The sequence below is a fragment of the Triticum urartu genome, chromosome 7A (assembly GCF_056163025.1).
Source record: "Triticum urartu cultivar PI428250 chromosome 7A, HENAU_Tu73, whole genome shotgun sequence".
Lineage (NCBI taxonomy): Eukaryota > Viridiplantae > Streptophyta > Magnoliopsida > Poales > Poaceae > Triticum > Triticum urartu.
In genome coordinates, this window is record NC_141879.1 from 43,844,106 (window position 1) to 43,864,006 (window position 19,901).

At 42.1% G+C, this 19,901-nt stretch overlaps 2 protein-coding genes across 2 annotated transcripts; both read left to right on the plus strand.

Moving 5' to 3' along the window:
• The first annotated feature begins 11,705 nt into the window (after positions 1 to 11,705).
• LOC125521151 (uncharacterized) lies at positions 11,706 to 12,289 on the plus strand. Its single transcript, XM_048686199.1, has one exon. It carries the CDS (start codon positions 11,775 to 11,777, stop codon positions 12,042 to 12,044), a length of 270 nt encoding a protein of 89 aa, XP_048542156.1. The 5' UTR covers positions 11,706 to 11,774; the 3' UTR covers positions 12,045 to 12,289.
• Positions 12,290 to 13,912: 1,623 nt separating this feature from the next.
• On the plus strand, positions 13,913 to 14,481 carry LOC125523250 (uncharacterized). The gene has a single exon (XM_048688300.2). The coding sequence runs from the start codon at positions 13,969 to 13,971 to the stop codon at positions 14,227 to 14,229; it is 261 nt and encodes an 86-aa protein (XP_048544257.1). The 5' UTR covers positions 13,913 to 13,968; the 3' UTR covers positions 14,230 to 14,481.
• Positions 14,482 to 19,901: the final 5,420 nt, after the last annotated feature.

A 19,901-nucleotide genomic window follows, 5' to 3' on the forward strand; every position in this document is an offset into this window, starting at 1 on the left:
TTGTCCAGTTTGTACACGAAGTGCATCCAGTTTTTTCCGTAACCCTCTGAACTTTTTAGGACATGCTATGTGGGTGAAATTATGGTACCATGCCAAGTTTAAACCTTTTCAGAGTTCATTTGTAGTGCTTTGAAACACTACTAGGGAAAACCTTATACACAGAATCTTAGCAGCAACAAGGTTTAAAAACAAACGCTATTGCTAATTAGCAGTAGCGAGCTTCAGAAGATCGCACTACTAATAGCCCAGTAGAAGTAGCGATCTAGGTGAAACGAGCGCTACTACTACAATTGCCACGGTGTTGCCTCCAGGCTAGATATAGTAGTAGCGCCCTTCTCCTGGACGCGCTACTGCTAAAGTGCTTAGTAGCAGCATTTTTCTTTAAAACTCGCTGCTACTAAGTATCATCCCCTCTTGCAACTAATTAAGTTTAGTCCCATACTGCTAAGCGAACAAGGTGTTTACCACCTTAAATATGTTACTTCTCAAACTATCTCGAGCACTTGGTCTTCATTGAACTGTATGTGTAGGATTTGTGGCTGCAATATGAATCTTCACCTGTCCCTATACAGGTACGGTGAGGATTCATGTTGACTATTTACATTCTACACAAAAAGATCAATGATGACCAATGTATATTTTTGATGTTTTTACATGCTTAGCCTTAGCAGTAGCGTTTTTTCAGGACAAAGCGCTACTGATATTGGGCTTAGCAGTAGCGCGCTCCCTGTACCCGCGCTACTGCTATAGCAAAACAAAACACGCGGCCTGCCCCCCCCCCCTGCACGCTCATCTCTCAAATCATCCCCCTCCGCCCGACGCCGGCAGCTGCGGTTAGGGTTTCTCCTTCGCCGCCACGCGCCACTACCACCGCCGCCGCAGGTAATGCTCCTCCCCCCTCTCGCCGCCCCTCTGCTGCTCCTCCACCCTCTCACCGCCCACTCTATTACCGCCCGCGAGCTCTGGCCGGGCACCTTTGGCCAACCGCCCTTGATCCCCTCATCGGCCGCTGTCGTCGCCCCCTCTCGTAGGAAAGTCATCGGCCTTCCCCTCATCAGCACCCCTGACCGAGGTCACCATGCCACCCCCCTCCTCCTCGTCAGCACCCCCCGAGGGCTGCCCTACCTAGATGCAGCGAGGGCTTACCAATTTCATATGGATAACTAGATGCTTTTGTTTTCCTATAATAAGTTATTTTTTGCAAAATGTAGGTGCCAATTTAGTTGAATTTCTTTGGTAGGTGGTACAAGTATTTAGTTTGCAAGTGCTAAGTTAATCCCAATTAAATTTGCCACTTGTCTTTTTAATCAGTTATCTTAGGAAATAGGGGCCAAATTAGATGAAATGTGTCTTGGTAGGTGGTACCTTGATTTGGTAGATAACTTATTACAGATCTTAGGATTATACCTTTGGTAGGGGCCAAATAGTTTTTTCGGCAATAGCTGCCACTGAAATGCTTTCGTAGGTGATACCTTGTCATCTTATATGTTACTAGATGTTAGGATTATAATTGCCCATCAAATTGCTTCTCACGGAAGAATCTCTTCATCTAGAGATATTCTAGAAGGTGTTAGTAAGCTAATTGAGAACTTGTTGGCTGTGAATCTTGTTGGCTGATTTGGCATTTGCCTGCTAGTTGTTGGTTCTATTATAGAAGATGTTAGTAAGTTAATTGAGAGCTTGTTGTTTACTTTTTGGGATCGTTTCCACTATGAAAATATAACTGAAGAAGAACCAAAAATATCACATGCTACTATTTTTGTTTCTTGTGAAGTGGATCGTTAATCCTTTGCTCATATTGCTTTAGGAAAATGGCGCCACCACCACCACCACCATGTCAACTGTGCAAGTCAAGGTGCGCCAGCAGCCTTGCAACTGGCAAGCTGTTCGGCATCTACTTCCAGCCGAGTTTTTGTCATGCGGCGGTAGGAATTATATGAAATGTAACAACTATTTTATTTTTAGTGTTGGCATTACTGCATTGTGTCATTTTGCTTTTTTTACACAGATCGTCCCATGCAATGTGAGGTTGAAATTCAATAAGCTAACAGGAGACACTGTGACATTTGAGGCTCCTGGGGGGGCGTACACTATGGAGGTTGAGAAAGGACACAATATGTCACAGATTGGAGGAGATGGATGGGCTCGTTTCCTCGCCCGCATGCGTCTTACTGGTGGTGAGTTGATCAACTTCTCCTTCAGAGCAGAAAGACCCAAGTTGGCTGTCATTTATATCAACCTGGTGGAATATGATGAAGATGACGAAGATGATGAAGATGATGAAGATAATGAGGACCCACTCGATGAAGATGATGAGGACCCACTTCATGAAGCCATCGTAGCTCAAAGAATGAGGCTGAGCGAGGAGGAGGTGTGCAACCTATGGGACATAATTCCGCCACATGATGACTTTGTCGGGGTGCCATTCGTGACCCGCCTGACAAGTACCATGGTCGATCGGCATGATATGGTACGTTATACTTACAAATGCAAATTACCGATGATATGCTTTGTGTAGAGTCCAATGATATGCTGTGTGGAATCTAGTCGATGATATGCTTTAGTGTAGAGTCCAATCACATACTTATTAGTGTAGAATCCAAGGAACTATTAATAGTGTAGATAATCCATATATACTTATTAGTAGAATTCATGCTTAGTACAAATGTGTAATACTGTGTCTTTTGATAGTGTAGAAATCTATACTTAATAGAAATATATTTGCAAAAGTATGTGCGAGGCTATTTATTAATTGATATGTTTTTCTTATTCAGAAATTGCCAAAGAGCCCATCTATGAGTTGTGGTATCGAGCCTGATGAAGAAGGCTCAGCTGGACTATGCCTTACTGCAAGGGACTCCGTCACCACCTGTACTTACCGCATGGACACGGACGGTCACACACACTTAAACTCGGTTGGGTGAAAGAGATTCCTCGTTGGCAAGAATCTTCGTGTTGGACAGGTCATCCTAATTACTATCAGGAACACCCACTGCCCAGGCTTGCGGATGATGATCGTCGTTGATATCATCTAGAACTACATATGTGTGTGTGGCTATATCATCTAGAACTACATATGATGATCGTCGTCGATATCACCTTTTGAGGATGCATGTTGACTATATATGGAATTGTTATCTAGTACTCCCTCTGTTCCAAATTACTCATCGTGGTTTTAGTTCAAATTTGAACTAAAACCACGATGAGTAATTTGGAACGGAGGGAATACTACCCAATACCTATAATGCTTTATGAAATGGATATCTAGTAGTACCTAGTATCTGGAAATTGCAGTTCATTGAAATTGAAACGGGGTAGGAAGCGGGGGGAAATGATGAAAGATATAGTAGTAGCGCGGGGCTAGGAAAGCGCTACAGCTAACTAATAGTAGCGGGTTCTGGAAAAGCGATGATGTTATAGTCAGTATTAGTAGCGCGGGTACAGACCGCGCTACTACTAACAGTTAGCTGTAGCACCATAGTAGTAGCGCGGCTGCCCGCGCTGCTGATAGCCTCAAAACCCGCGCTACTACTAGGGTTTTCCCTAGTAGGGAAATTTCAGGGTCATTTAGTTCAAAATAAATCATTAAATGCTTGAAAAATAGCAAATGAAGTCAGAAAGAGTTGATAATTTCAGGGTCATTTAGTTCAAAATAAATCATTAAATGCTTGAATAATAGCAAATGAAGTCAGAAAGAGTTGATAATTGATGATGTGCCTTTGAACGGTGCATTTTGAACGCACAAAAAGTCTGGAGTTAAAATATGTTAAAATATTGAAATCCCTTTTGTAATAGATGAGTTTTCGTCCGAAACCCTGATACTTCGAAAGAGATTGTCTTGTTTGTACACGAAGTACATCCAGTTTTTCCCATAACCCTCTCAACTTTTTAGCACATGCTATATGGGTGAAATTATGATACCATGCCAAGTTTCAACCTTTTCAGAGTTCATTTGTAGTGCTTTTAAATTTCAGGGTCATTTAGCTCAAAGAATGAACTAATAGCAAAAAAGAATGATCTAAAAAGCTTTTATAAAACTCTAATAGCAAAAATAGTCTACTAAAAAAATATAATATTCTTCAATAGCAAAAAGAATTAACTAAAAAGCTTTTATAAACCTCTAGTTATTATCAAAACAATATTAACTTAAAATTATATAAAATTTATACAACTAAAATTATCAAAGTATTTTTTTGTTAAAACTTTAATAGGAAAAAGAATTTTCATAAAGTATTTTTGTTAAAACTTTAATAGCAAACTAAAATAACATAAGAATTAAAAAATGTCTCCTACTAGGCCACCACGGCCGGCATAAGACTAGAAACCCATATGTACATGGGCCAGGATTCAGGCCCGCGTGGCAAGCAGGCCCAACAGGGCAGAGACAAAGGTTAGGCATGTACTGTCTGCATTAATGGGAGTTCGACAACTTAGCCGCAGTGGGGCTTATAAACCAGTGTGGGCACCTCTCAACTAGCGAGGTGGTACTGAACTTTCGACACCACTGTGCCAGACCTTTAGTCCCGGTTGGTGGCTCGAACCGGGACTAAAGCGGGGCCTTTAGTCCTGGTTGGAGCCACCAACCGGGACTAAAGGTCTCTGTATATAAGCAGCACTTAGGAAAATTTCCAAAAGCCATCTGCAGTTCCCCCGACGACACTGAAGACCACGTCGACACCGCCAGGTTGCCCGAGCTCTCCGTCGCCTCCGAGCTGTCCCCAAGCCTGCTCCTCGTCGCCAGACCTCCCCGTCGTCCTCGTCACTAGACCTCCTCGCCCTCCTCCCCGAGCCCGCTCCTCGTTGCCGTCCCCAAGTGCTGCCCGACGCCGTTGCCGAGCCCCCCCCTCCCCCACGCGTTGTCCCGCCAGCCCGCCCCGACGAGCCATCCTGCTAGTGAACCTCTCCTCCTCCGAGCTGCTGCCAGCACTTACCATAATGCATATGCTAAATTTCACCAAGTCTAGAAAATGTTGTTATATAACTTTGTATTTTGCCTTGATGCTAGCCTCAAATCTGTAGCTCAAATGAACATGTTCAGTAAGGATGTTTTGTTAAGGGTAACTAGTAAATTCTTTCCATACCTTTTGTTGCCATGTAGGACTCCTATAGCATATCTAAAGCATGCTCTAAAGTGGTCATCCTAATAAAAACTATTCTGAATTTACTAAAAATTTTGACTGTAGTAAACAGTGCACATCAAGTGTATGATGAAATGCTAGAGGGCTCTAGGAATTTTAGGAACTTTTGTGAATTCTTGTTGTGAGGTGTTGATGCACAAAAGAGAGTCTGGCAAAGTTTCAAAAAAATTGGAGCAATTTAAATTGTACTTTGACCATGGAGTTTGAATCTGGTCCAAATTTGAACTGAATGAAATTTGAAAATTTTGAACTATGGAACCAAATGTTTTTGGTGGAATGGGTTGTGGGTGTTGTCAAATAGATGGAGTAATTTTTGTGGGTGCAAAAGAATTGGCGAGAATATAGCTCCTTTGCAAATCAAAGAACAGTTTTTTTGCATTAGAGTTCATGTTGTCATTGCTATGTTTCTGCCATGCCATGTTATGTTTGTTGCATCAAATATGTATGAGATGTTAGATGGATAGATAGATATGTTTAGATGGATGGATGATAATTTTGTCTTTAGAGTTTATTTAGAGTTCATTTTGATGTTCATTGAAGAAATTTTTGTTGTGGCAAAGTTATGAAATTTAGAGCTTTTGACCTTATATGGCAAAGTTGTGGCAAACATAACCCCGATATATAACTTTGATTTTGAGGCATATGAAAACATGAGAGGGGGGTCGCTAAAACATAACCCCGATAACTTCGACATGAGGGGGGGTCATTAAAGCATAACCCCGATAACTTCGACATGAGGGGGGTCATTAAAACATAACCCCGATAACTTTGATTTTGAGGCGGTTCGCAAAGTATCCTCTCTCCAAAGATAGGACGACTCATCAGACATGAGGGGGGTGATCGAGTGCTCGACGATCGTCTGAAACTGACTGTTATAAAACTTGTCAATTTTGCATGATGTTTGCCACTAATCCATTGCTCATATGCATACGATTCCTTGTTTTGATTAGGTCTATGTTTGCCACTAATCCATCTCTCATGGTTGTATATAATTTCTATGTTGTAATATTTGCAAAAAGTATGGACAGAGACTTAGGAAAAGATGAGTTGTTGGGGGATATAATCCGCGAAGAAGGTGATATCACCTTTTCGTTTCTCAACTACACAAATGGCAAGGAAAGAGAGGGTGACGGCTCTGGTGATCGAATGGAGGAGGGAGGAGATCATGACGGCTCCGGTGATCGAATGGAGGAGGGAGGAGATCATGACAGCTCCGCCAGTGTTGGAGCCTTAATTGTTGCAAAGTCCGGCGAGGATATATATATATGCATTAATTGTTTGGTATGTGCATATATTAAAGCTTCTTTCTTCTTTTAGCCCTCCGCATCGAGCCAAACTTCTGTAAGGAGACGAGGCCCGAAGAAAAGGATGGGCACTGATGAAAGGTTCACGATCAAAGTAATCACTCTAGATGGCGAACCGATTGCTCCCAAGCGGACCAAATACAAATTTGTACATCAGTGCAGAGTTGTTGTTAGGGACAGCATCCCGGTTGATCAGCATCCAAGAATGGAATAAGAAGAAGGACCCTGAAGTTTCTTATGTCAACGATAGACAGAATGATGAGCTTTGGAACTCGCTGATGACAAATTTCAGCGTACCGCCAGAGGTGGATCCAAATAACCCAATTATACAGCGACAAGTCAAGTCGTGGGCTCTTAAGAAGATGGCAGAACTATTCAAGAACTGGGAGAAAAAATTGAACAAGTTTGTCGACAAAGACGAGAGTCCATAATTCACCGGTCAATATGTGAAGATAAAAGATCACTGGTCCGCATTTGTGGCGTACAAGAAATCGGAGAAAGCTAAGAAAAGTTGAGAGACAAATAAGCTAAATGTTGCAAAGAGGTAGTGTCACCATGTTACAGGGTGAGGTGGCTACGGCAAAGCCCAGCCTATGTGGGACAAAGCTGAGAACGACCTTCTTGCTAAAGGGGTCCAACCAGAGACATTGAACTGGCCCGATCAGTCAAGGACTTGGTTCTTCGCGGTTGGGGGAACTTTGGACCCGCAAACAGGGAAATGTGTTTACACGAAAGCTCAACTTGAGACACCGGTCAAAATATTCGGGAAGCAATCTAGGATGTGCGGGAGAGGGAGGTTCCATCCCGACAGAGAGAAGGACAAGTTGCCAATGGCCCTTGGGAATCCTGAACACCCTGGATGAACACGAGGCACATCAGGCTCCATTCCCTGGAAGTATGGGTTTCCGGAGCAGTGCCACTTATAGAGGCCGAGGGAGAAAGAAGAAAGAGGAAGCAGACCAAATGCAGGAGATGGAAAAAAGATTAGCGGAACTAGAGGAACTTGAGAGCCAGCGAGCTAACGGCCCACCATCTCAGCGGCATGAAGATCCTTCATTCCATACTGCCGGTCATGAAGCTACCCCACCATCTCAGCAGAAAAGTAGTGTGGCATCCACGGAGCTCGTTCAGCCTAATATCACGGCTCCTCGCTACCCCATAGATGGTATCACGGAGAATGAACATTGTGTGCTAATGGCGAAATGCCATAACCTGACCTTCAAGGAGACGGTCGGCTATGTCTTACCTCCTCGACCTAAGGGAACTTTCCATTGCCGTCCGATTCCACATGCCTTTGCTATTGTTTGGGTGGATGAAACAATGGACATAGTTGAAGGGTTGGAGCTTGACTACCCTAAAGGTGAAGGGGAGATTCTTCTAGAAAATGCCTTAAGGACTACCTGTCTATGGAGAAAGGAAAACATCTTGCTTCCAAACTAGACACCGCCTCAACAGACTCAGCCGGAGGAGGCCCCTCAGCAGACCCCTCACAGTCCAGCTCGACTATCTCTGATACCTCAGTCATCTCCAGCGCGTCAGCCATCTCCGCTGCCTCAGCGGACTCCGACGGAGGAGGCCCCTCTGCAGAATCCTCCTTCACCTCAGCTGTCTCCGCCGCATCAGCGGACTCCACCTCCTCCGCCGCCTCAGCAATGGCGGAAGAGAGGCATCGCCGCTCCGGCGGCTAGCAGTACAACAAGGAAGAAATTCAGAGCTGGTCCAAGCCTCAGGGCTCCTCCAAAGTTACCATATGAGAGGACTGATGAGGAAAACAAGGACATCGTGGCTGCCGAAGTGAAGGCCCATTTTGAATGGGAACCTCCACCTCCAAAGGATAAAATAGATCCGGTGAAAGAAAAGCGCTCTCTTGATGCCCTTAGGTGACCACCACCATCTCCGCCACTATCACACTATGACCGCTATATTGAAAAGACATATGATGAAGCGCGGTGGTCGGGAAGTACTAGCAGTGCTGCAAGACGGAGTGGGAAAACAATTCTCCAGCTCGGAGAATAGGAGAAACAATCGTGCCCCCCGCTCAAGGTGTTTACCGATATCACTAATCATCCGGGGCTAGCGATGGTACCACTCTTGGTGATTACGTGGGCGATGATGTATAGTTTGAAATGGCTGAGGTACTAGCGCCCTTTAGATACGAGCACGGGAAGCCTCTCGTCAAACCTGATCAGCTCCCACATCTACCAACGATGATGCGAAGATTGCATTACTGGTACTTGGAAACCTGCAGCAAGGATGGGACTGACAGTATCTTGCTGGGAATTAAGGATGAGAATGACTTCCTTGGAGTCGACCTGATGTACGTTGAATTTGTGGAATTATTTCAGTTATTCAATCAAGATGCCATCGACAAAACTCTCGTGACTTGCTACTGTTTGTAAGCATTATTTCTTTAATTAAGTCTCTAGCTCAGCTCGTTCATTGCATGTATATATAATTATCCTCACTTTATTATGCAGATTGAAGATTGCCGAATGCAAAAGAGGACAAATCTATGACATTGGGTTCATTAGCCCAAATACCGTAAATCATTTACGGTACAAAAGAGAGCCAAAGTTGCTGAGGAAAACTTGCTAGACATGTTCCTTCGACATCAAAACAAAAGGAAAATACTCTTTCCTTACAACTTCAAGTGAATGTTACTGTCTTGTGCATATTCAGTTTCGCTTACTCGAGGTTAAGTGTAACTGATGAGTTATGCGTGCGTAGCTTTCACTTTATTCTGCTATCCATTAAGCTTGACGGGGGAGTAGTAACTGTCTTAGACTCGAGACGTAAAGAGGCTAAGTTGTGGGCGGACATGAGTGAAATGCTCCAGAAGTAAGTTCAATCATTATCGCACCATATCGGCAACTTTCGTTCATTTCCTGATATCAAGTAATCATTTTCTTTGCTGGGAAGAGTTTGGAAAAAGTTCATCAGAATGGTTCCGAGTCTGAAGAAGGAGTTGCGATTTACACACCCTAAAGTAAGTAGTACTAGCTAGTTCCGTGCATCTCTCATTGATTCTAATTTCATCAATACCATTATCATGTTTGATTATCAGTTTGACTGAACTCTATTCTCGTAAAGTACTTGTGGCAGGCACCCGGGAATAATTTATGTGAATACTACGTTTGCGAGTTCATTCGCCACTCGACCTTTGAGCGGGGCTTATCTGACCAACAATTTGAAGTACGTAAACAATATTCACAATTTTATTTTATTACCATCAATTGTGTTGAGTTTCATTCATATATATGTATTGACCCCCTTCTTTAAATTAGATCTGGGAGATGCGGGATGAACTCATACCACATGATCGCATACGAGCAGTTCAAGAGGAATTGGTGGGATTCTTTGTTGACCACGCCATACCTACAGACGGAGAATACCATCAGGAATTGCAATGCAATTTTGGTAGATGATGTCAGGGATCGTAAGAGATGTTATATTGTATATATGTAGTAGTGTCGTATAGATATACGAAAACTTGTTGTTCGACCAAGCATGGAGAAAGTGAGGTCACTTCTCTATATATGTTCATGACGATCTTGTGTAATGGTTCCTTCATTGCTATGTGTAGTAGCTAGCGTCGAGTTGAATGGAAGACATTAAATAAAAATGAAATTCTAAATGTAAATGAATTGAAGGGTAAACACAAAAATAAAAGGAGGAAACACAATATGAAAACCCCTAAACCCCTCCTTTCAAAAAACAAAAAAATACCCTGGCATCTATGGACGCGTCGCTGCCTTTTAGTCTCGGTCGGTGTTACCAACCGGGACTAAAAGTCCTCCTGTCTGGGCGCCCCACAGCGGCCACGTGGAGCTCCTTTAGTCCCGGTTCGTAAGCCAACCGGGACTAAAAGTGATGGGCATTAGTCCCGATCGTTTTGTCCTGATTGCAGAACCGAGACTAAAGGCCCTTTAGAACAGGGACTGATGCCATGTTTTCTACTAGCGTGCTTCTATGTAAAACAAATTAAGATATGTACTACAACACAATATGAATCACATACTTCAGTTAGTGTTCTAGCAAAATAATTATAGAAAATAAATGCAAATGAACCTAACAATGTGAGATCTCAAACATGTTGATATATAAAGTTTAAGATCCACGAATATTTTTCACGACCTTTGCTTAGTATTGGATATATTAAGTTCCAGAAAATTGGCAAAACATAAATCAATAACCGTTTTGCCAAAACATTGGCACTTAGTATATGATTCCCTATAAGAAAATGAAGGTAACTGCATATTCATAGTGAAATTAACATTTCATTCTAAAATTAACAAGTCATATTCCTACTATAACAAATCATTCTAAAATTAACAAGTCATATTACTACTATAACAAATTATTCTAAAATTAACAAGTCACTCTAAAATTTAAAATTTAACACTACCAAACAAATTAACCATAGTAATCAAATTAACCGTAGCAAACAAATTCTAAAATTAACCCTACCAAAATAATTAATGCTTCCAAACAAATTAACCCTAAAGCAAATGAACCCTAGCCCTAAACCTAACTACTACAATAGAACGGGACGGGACATGCTTACTGTGGACGGTGGCTCCGGCGGAAGGATATTGATTACCATATTCTCGGTATATTCTAAAAAATGTCGGCTCCGCCTGTCCAAAAGTAGTCTTGCCCACTGTTTTCTTTTTCTTTTTGTTGAGAATTCGCTAACCGTTTCCATGTCTCGTACTACTAGTTGTACTTCCTCTATCCAGATGCATAAGTCATCTTCGACAAATGCAAAGTAAAAAAACAATATAACTTAATATTTATTTACTAATTAATACCATTGCATACAATGAACTGAGCACTGCATGTCGTGTTTGATAGTCTCAAGTCATTGAAAGCAAACACATCTTTCATTAGTTGATTTATTTATTTATGTCAAGAAACAAAAAATGAGATGCGAGTTAATACAACGGCCTAAGTGTTCTGAAATTATTTGGACTTATCATTTTCCGGAAGAAAAGTAGCCGTAGCACAAATCTAGATATTTTCCGAAAACGAGTGGACACGGTTTAGTCGATGGCAGGTGGCCGACTTCAGTTCATTTTTAAAAGGTGGACGACTTCAAGACGCATGTGGCCACGGTTCTGTGTCCTGTCCCTAACGAATCATCGCCTAATACACAATCCATCCACTGAGCAGCGGCGCGCCTGCAGTTGATCCATCTCTATCCGACCGACACCACGTCCTTGTCGACATAACGTAATGGTCCGGCTATATAAACCATGCTCGAGCACCAGGGAAGGGACAGCAAAGCAAGAAGAAGTAGCCAGATCCAAATCAATATACTTACGATATCGAGATGAATCACGCCAAGGAGAAGGTGAAGGACGCCGCGAGCGCGACCAAGGCCAAGGCCAAGATCACGCAGGCCAAGGTGGCCGAGAAGACCGAGGCGGCCACGGCGAGGTCGCACGACGAGCGTGCGCTGGCGCACGAGCGGGGCAAGGCCAAGGTCGCCGCCGCCGAGGCCGAGCTGCACCAGGCCAAGGTGACCCACCGCGAGGAGGCCATGGAGCACCGCCTCCACAAGCGCGCCGGCACCGGGCACAAGCACGGCGCTGGCCACTGATGTGCATAAAGGAGCCGGACGGCCGGCCGCCGGCTAGAAAGATGTACCGTGCACGCATCGTTCATGCTAGCAAGCCGGCCTGTACTTGTTTCCAACTCTTTTTCCTTCTTTTACTCCCAGTCAAAATGTGTGTTGATGGACGTCCAGCTTAATTTGGAGAGGTGAGACCTGCCTGCCTGCCCCATGTGCATATGTATGTATTTTGGCGTGAATAATTAGTAACAGATTGAGTTAAGTTTTGTCTATGAGGAAGTATTAAAATCAACCCACTGATTTCTCTCCATCGTAAACCGCATCCTCCGCGCGACAGGCACCGCTGTGCGCCGCCCACCGCTCCCCCCTCCACGCACCCAACCATATTTCTTCCGCGGCAGATATGCTCCTCCACTCGTTCTCCTTACTCCGTTTTCCCCTTTCGAATCTCTTTCTTCGTCGCTCTGGGAGAGGGAGAACTCCGACAACCGTGCACCGCTGCTGCGATCCGAGAGGAACGATGACGGCCACCGCATGTGTCGGTGCTGCAACGCAGAAGGAAGAGGGAGGCCGGAGTTGGTGCCTCGCTCTGTGTCCTGCCATGCCCGTGCCGGCTCCACTCTTCCTGCCCTCTCTCACCCCATATCCGACGTGGAGTGTTGCTGCTGCAAAGAGGCACCACTGTGCTACGGGGGACGAAGGCGGTGACGACAAGATTTTTGCTGAGAAGGGGGCACCATCAGGGTTGCAACAGCTCTAGTGCTCCAACCCACCTCGCCGCAGCGGTCGCCGTTTGTTGCACCGGCGGTGTTGCGATGCAGCTGCGATGAAGCATCGTCGGAGCTGCGTTCGAGCAATGCCATGCAGGTGTTTGTGCTGCATTGAAGCATCGCCGGAGCAACGATGGTCACCATCACGGCGTTGGAGCACCGCCGTGCCAGTGTGGCGTTGCAATGGAGCATCGCTGGATCTACGATAGGCCGCCAGTGCTGTGTTGGAGCACCGCCGCGCCAGTGTTGGCGCTGCAATTGAGCATCGCCGGTGCTGCGTTGGAGCACCATTGCGCCTGTTTTGGCACTACAATGACACATCGCCGCACTGCCATTGTTGTCGAACGCCCAGCTCTGCCAGCGATGGAATGCGGCTGATGCTTGCAAGTCGGTGGTGTTGCTTCCATGGCGCGTCACATGGTTGCTTTCATTGTGGCACAACATGTGTTTGATCGATCCAACGGTTGCGAGAGGAAGGATCCGACGGCCCGCCACCCAACTGATTTCCAAAAGAAATATGTCAGGCTGATTTACAGCAGCCGCCTTTGTCTATATACTACTTTACATATTTGCGCTTCGTTGATCAATGATAACAGCTATGGTCTAAATAGAAGAAAGTGCTAGGCGACAATAAAATCCGGCGAGTTGAGGGCATCTATAATAGACTATTTATAAGTTACTAGCAAGAGAGCCCGTGTGTTGTAGATGCTCTTACCGGCGCTATGACCATGAAGGGGATTGCAATGCTTGGTGACACCGAATAGGCGCCAGGAGCTTTTTGTTATTTTGTCTTTGCCTAGGAGCTTTTCTGTGAATAGGGAGGCAGATGTCCTCACCGTTTTTATCTAGCTGACTAGTTCTGAATCCTGATATTTCTCGTCCAGAACAATGAGTGGACACGGCTCAGTCCATGCAGGGGCCGACTTCAGTTCGTTATAAAAGTTGGCCGACATCAAGACGCATGTGGCCACCCAGCCTAAACAATCCCTATCGAATCGAACCCAGCCTAAACAATCCATCCACTCAGCAACGGCGCAACTGCAGTTGATCCACATCCATCCCACCGACACCCCGTCCCTGTCCGCCAGCGAGCATCGTGCGGCGGCTATATAATCCCGCTCGCTCACCACCATAAGCAAAGCAACTAGAAGAAGCTAGTAGCAACTCTATACTATATCAAGATGAATCTCGCCAAGGAGAAGGTGAAGGACGCGGCAAGCGCGGCCAAGGCCAAGGCCAAGATCACGCAGGCCAAGGTAGCCGAGAAGACAGAAGCGGCGACGGCGAGGTCACACGACGAGCGTGAGCTGGCGCACGAGCGGGGCAAGGCCAAGGTCGCCGCCGCCGAGGCGGAGCTGTACCAGGCCAAGGTGACCCACCGCGAGGAGGCCATGGAGCACCGCCTTCACAAGCGCGGGCACAAGCACGGCGGCGGTCACTGATGTGAGCCTGACGGCTGGCCGTAAGGCTATGAAGATGGACTGTACATGCATCGTTCATGCGAGCAAGCCAGCCTATACTGGTTTCTACTGTTTTTCCAAAAACCAAAAATCCCATTGCAAATCTGTGTTGATTGACGTCGGGCTTAATTTGGAGAGGTGACAGCTGCCTGCCCCATGTGCATATGTATATATGTACTGTATGTCTTATGCGTTTTTGGCTTCTTGAATAATTAATACTGCCTTTCATAGTCATACTTGCGGTCGCAAATCAATGAATTACAATTTTCTATAGACTGAGCTCCATGGCATCCCTTATCCTCGCCCCTCCAACATTGCTTTCAGATCTATGCTAGCCAACTAACCTACTATATGAAAGTTTCTCTTTTCTTTCTCTAGAATGAAACAACATATGGACTTCAAACTTTGCAAGTCAAACAAACTTTAGAATCTCAATTGTGAAAAACCTTTCATATTTTTTGATCCGACATAAACATACAAAATGAGATTTTTGTTTAGTGAAAAACAAAAGTGATTTTAAGTATTTAAGATGCATGAAAAAATATGGAAGTTTTCTCCCACATTGTAGTTAGAATCTTTTGTTGTCCTGCAAAATTTAAAATTTATATATTGTTTTGTTTAAGAAAAACAAAAGACAAAAGAACCTGCACGAATCCCGATGCAAAAATGGATGGCTAAATAAGGGGCACCATGGAGCTCGACCTACATTGCAACTTTTTTGTTTCAGCTATGTTCTAAGTTTAAAAACTTGGGAAAACCTCTCGAGCAGAAAGTGTCCAGCTACATTGAAAGACTGCAAGCTAAGGGCTTTTCTAGCAGATACTTTATAAGTTCTATTTGAGAGGAATTTTTTTTTATTAAAGGAATAAGAGTGTTCTAACAGATCTGCTAAAACCAAAACTTCCTCAAATATTTCATTTTCCCTCTAAAGGTTATGGTTATTGAATATGATGTTGTTGTTGAAATTGATATATGTTGAATGGTTGTTGAATATGATGCTTGAACTTATTAATGCAGTGATCTTTGTCAACTTGTTGTGCTGATATCAAAATGTTGATATGATTTTGATGTTGAACGTGAACTCTGTCAACTTGTTGTGGTGTTATCAATAGAGTTGATGCCTTCGTCAATGGTTGCCGAGGGGCTCGGGTTAACCAATAGGGTTGATGCCTTCATTAACCTATTGGTTAATGCTAGATTCTCGGCAACCGTCAACGACAGCATCAACCCTATAGGTTAACCATAGACCCTCCGTAACCGTCGAGTACGGCATCATCCCTATTAGCTAAACCCTAGCCTCAGTATTACAACATTTTGTTTCATCAACGGAATTGCATATGATCACATTGTACCACAATGCATACGATCAACAGAATTCAATTCACAACATCATAATTCATTTCACAACATCACATTACATTTCAACCAACAGCATACTTCCAAACTTACCAAATATTCCATTACAACTAACCATCATAATCCTAAGGTTCAGATAGAATCAATAGAGTCTTCACCATACTTAGTTCAACAAATAACCACTACTAGAAAATACCTTATAGGTAGATGCTTAGCAGTAGCGCTGGGTAAGAGCCCCATGGTACTGTTAAGTAGCAGTAGCACTGGTCAATACCCCCACGCTACAGGTACATAGTAGTAGGAGCGCGGGTCGACAAACCCAACGCTCCTGCTAATTAAGTGGGCCCCATGATAAAAATGTGAAGCTAGTATTTTTTTTCAAATGAAAATGTGAAGCAAGTATTTTTTTTTCTTTGAAATGAAAATGTGGAGCTAGTATTTTTTTTATAATGAAAATGTGAAGCAAGTATTTTTTGCAATGAAAAAGTAAAGCTAGTATTTTTTTGAAATGAAAATGTGAAGCTAGTATTTTTCTTAAATGAAAATGTGAAGCGAGTATTTTTTTAATGAAAAAGAGAAGCTATTTTGAAATGAAAATGTGAAGCTATTTTTTAAATGGAAATATGAAGCAGGTTTTTTTTAAATGAAAATGTGAAGCTATTTTGAGATGAAAGTGTGGAGCTGTTATTTTTTTTTGAAATGAAAATGTGAAGCTAGTATTTTTTTGAAATGAAAATGTGAAGCTAGTATTTACATGCTCATGTGTGACTGCTCATGTGGTGAAGGATAGATCACCGACGAGCCGCTCGACGACGCCCAGAAGATCACTGACGACACTCGCATCCTCGACAACCATTAGTGAGTAAAGATGGTCTATTTGTACATGTGATATGTGGGGTAGTGTTGTGTAGTATTAGCGTTGTTACACCTAATGGAGCAGTTGATAGTCTCGCTTCCAGGGTTTTTTTTGTCCCATCTCCCATGGTTTTTTTGTACCTCCTCTCATCTTCGCTGGTTTTTTCGTAGATGTTTTTTCGTCCCCTCCCCCCACTTCATCAGTTTATTTTCGCATCACCCTCTCACACAACGAAAGAAATCTAAACATATCAGAACTTTCCATACTAGCACAAGTTATTTAGTAATGTAGAATCAATCACGAACAATCTCTAAAGATCAAATCTAAATTAATTAACCTTACCTTAAATCACTCAATCACATTAATTAAAAAAACAAATAATTGATTTTCAGAAAATCGCTCAATCACATTAACCTTACCTTAACTCACGGATGGTAATCAATCTCCAAACAAAGGAAACAATAAATTGAGGGAGCAGTAAATAAACTCCCTTTCTTATGACATGTATATGATCTTCCCTTCCCTCCCCGTTGTCGAGCATTCTTAATTCTCGAGGCCGATGCTTGGCCTGCGTCACTGGGTCGCGTCGGTGCCGGAGGACGAGGACGGCGAGGTCGGGTGCCGCGGCACCGCGTTGGCCGTGGCCGGTGAAGGGGGCGAAGAAGGAAGGCTTCCCTGGTCCTGGCCGTGGTCGTGGCCCTGGGAGTTGGTGCGGTGGATGTGGCACTTGAAGGACCCGGTGTGGGTGGCCGGCGCGCACTTGGAAGCGGGCCCTTGGCGTGCGCCAGACGGCGCCGACGCCGACCAGGGCCACCTCCTCCGCGTAATCTTGGAGCTGTGGCTGGCCGATTTACATGAAATTAATTCCCTCAGTTGTGGTGGAAAATATAATACACATAATCCATATTGTTATGCACTAGCGTGTGTGTGTGTGAAATAGATGGATTATGGTCCCGTACCCAATAAGATGAATATGTGTGTGTGTGTGTGTTAGAGAGAGAGAGGGAGAGGGGGAGAGAGAGTGAGGAAGAGGGAGGGATAGAGTGTGTGTGTGTAAGGATTTGATGGTAAAAAAGTCGCCAATGTCATTTGATATGTATGAGAATATTAATATTGAACTCTTAAAGTTAATGTGGCCCCATTGCAACGCACGGGCGTTCTTCTAGTTTTAACGATAATACTAGTGCTGCAAATTAATTTCTTTCATGAAACTTCCCCTTTTTGTGAACATTTCACTATTATATTCTTATTTTTTATATTATAAAAATGCATAATTTCTATTTCAGTTATTTGCAAATTTTGTCATTATTTGTTCTATTATTATTTTTTCTTTCTTGGTAAGGGATAAACGAATGACACTAACTCACTCTTTCTTAGAGAACTTCAATATTTTGAAAAAAAATAAGTTTTTCTTCTATTTTCTTTCTTCTTTAAGGGTAATACCAATGGCACTAAATTATTCCTTCTTAGGATTTTTTTTCCAATTTTTCACTATTTTATGCTTATTATTGCATGTTATTAAAAAGGTGTAACTTTTGTGCAAACTATTCAAATTTTTCAATATCTTCTTTCCTTTTATTTCTTCTTAGATGGTAATACCCGATGCCACCAATTCATTCTTCCTTTGAAAACTCCTTATTTGATTTTCTTGTTTTTTTATTTCATATTTTGAAGGGTAATACAAATGCCGGTAATTCATTCCTTATTAGGAAATGTCCACAATTATATAATTATTCTTTTATCTTATAAAAAACCATTTTTTAGGTAAATGTGTGTAAATTTTTGCCATTATTATCTTATTTCTGAAAGGGTAGTTCAATTTCCAGTAATTCACCCTTTCTTAGAAAACTTCATTGATATTTAAAAATACATTTTCTTATATAATTATGACTTCATAATGATTTTCCTAATATGTAATATATATACTACTAAATTTTTATTTGTATCTATTATAGGTGTTAGTTCCATTGTATAAAAGTCATACTAAGGTCTCCAAACTATCGTTATTGAGCATGTGGGACCGCCACCATCTCTCTCGTGCGTTTGAGAACTGGACTGCTTGGCATATCTTTGAATGGGGCAGCGCTATGCCTCACTTATAGCGAGATGTAGTGTCCGCTCGCACAAGACACCTCTAAGTAGGCCGGCCCAGAAAGTGGGAGGCCGTAGGTGACTGCCTCAGATTTTATTTCTTCACATTTTGTGTTTTTTACTTTATTTTTTTATAATTCCAATGTTATAAATATATATATTACAAAAAACACTTTACATATATTATTTAAATAAAATCTTAAGCAAACATTTGAAAAATGTGAAATGTATATAGAGATATTTTTGTTGTGTATACAAAAAAATTATACACAAAAGTTGATCATGTATATGAAAAATGTTAAATTTGTATAGAGAAAATATTTATCATGTATATGTAAAATATATACTTTACAAACCAATACAATGTGTATGAGAAAATATTGATCATATATTGAAAAAATATTTAACATGCAAAAATATGGTCCTCGCGTATGCAAAAAAAGTATAATCGACATTCAATAAAAGTAGACATAAAAACATATATCTAAAAAAGTAATTTTGTATTTAAACAAATGTCCAAAAATTATTTTAAATTGTTTCTAATGTATACAAAAAATTTACATTGTGTGCAAAAAAAATGTTTATTGCTATTAAAAATAACCATGTATTGAAAAATCTTGACCATGTTTTCGAAATATGTTAATCTTGAATTTGAAAAATCTTAAACATATATTGAAGTGTATGAGATATATATACCAAAAATGTACAATGTGTATAAAAGCCTGACATAAAAATATAAGTTTTTGATAAATTTTAATCATGTATTTGAAATATGTGAAATGTGTACATAAAATACATTTATGATGTACACAAAAATAGTTGATTTGTGTTGAACAAAAAAATAAACCGATGGAAATTTAAAAAGAAACAAAGAAAAAGAAGAAACACAATAGAAACACACAGAAACCGAAAAAAGAGAGAATAAAAACCAAAGAAAACCAATGCAATCGAATGGATCAAGTGAAAACCGTGAAAGAAACAAACAAAAACAAACAAAACATATGTAAGGCAAGAACAAAGATAGAAATAAAAGCAAAAAAACAGTGAAAACTGAGAAAGAAGCAAACAAAAACAGAAAAATAAACATAACCGTTGAAGAAGCAGAGAAAACCGAAAGAAAAAATAAAAGAAAAAACTAAAGAAGCAAACAAGTGAGCGAGCGAATCTGTCTGTAATAGCCGGAGAAAATAAGATGGAAATGGACAGGCCCAATAGCTACACGTCAAGGCAACCCTTTAGACGAGGTGTTTGTGAGGATCATGGGGTGTGCGCGTGCGGGCAGAACGGAAAATGCAAGACTAGTGAGTAGTAGAGGTTGGACGTGGTGGAGAAACATCGTTTTTGTTTTAAA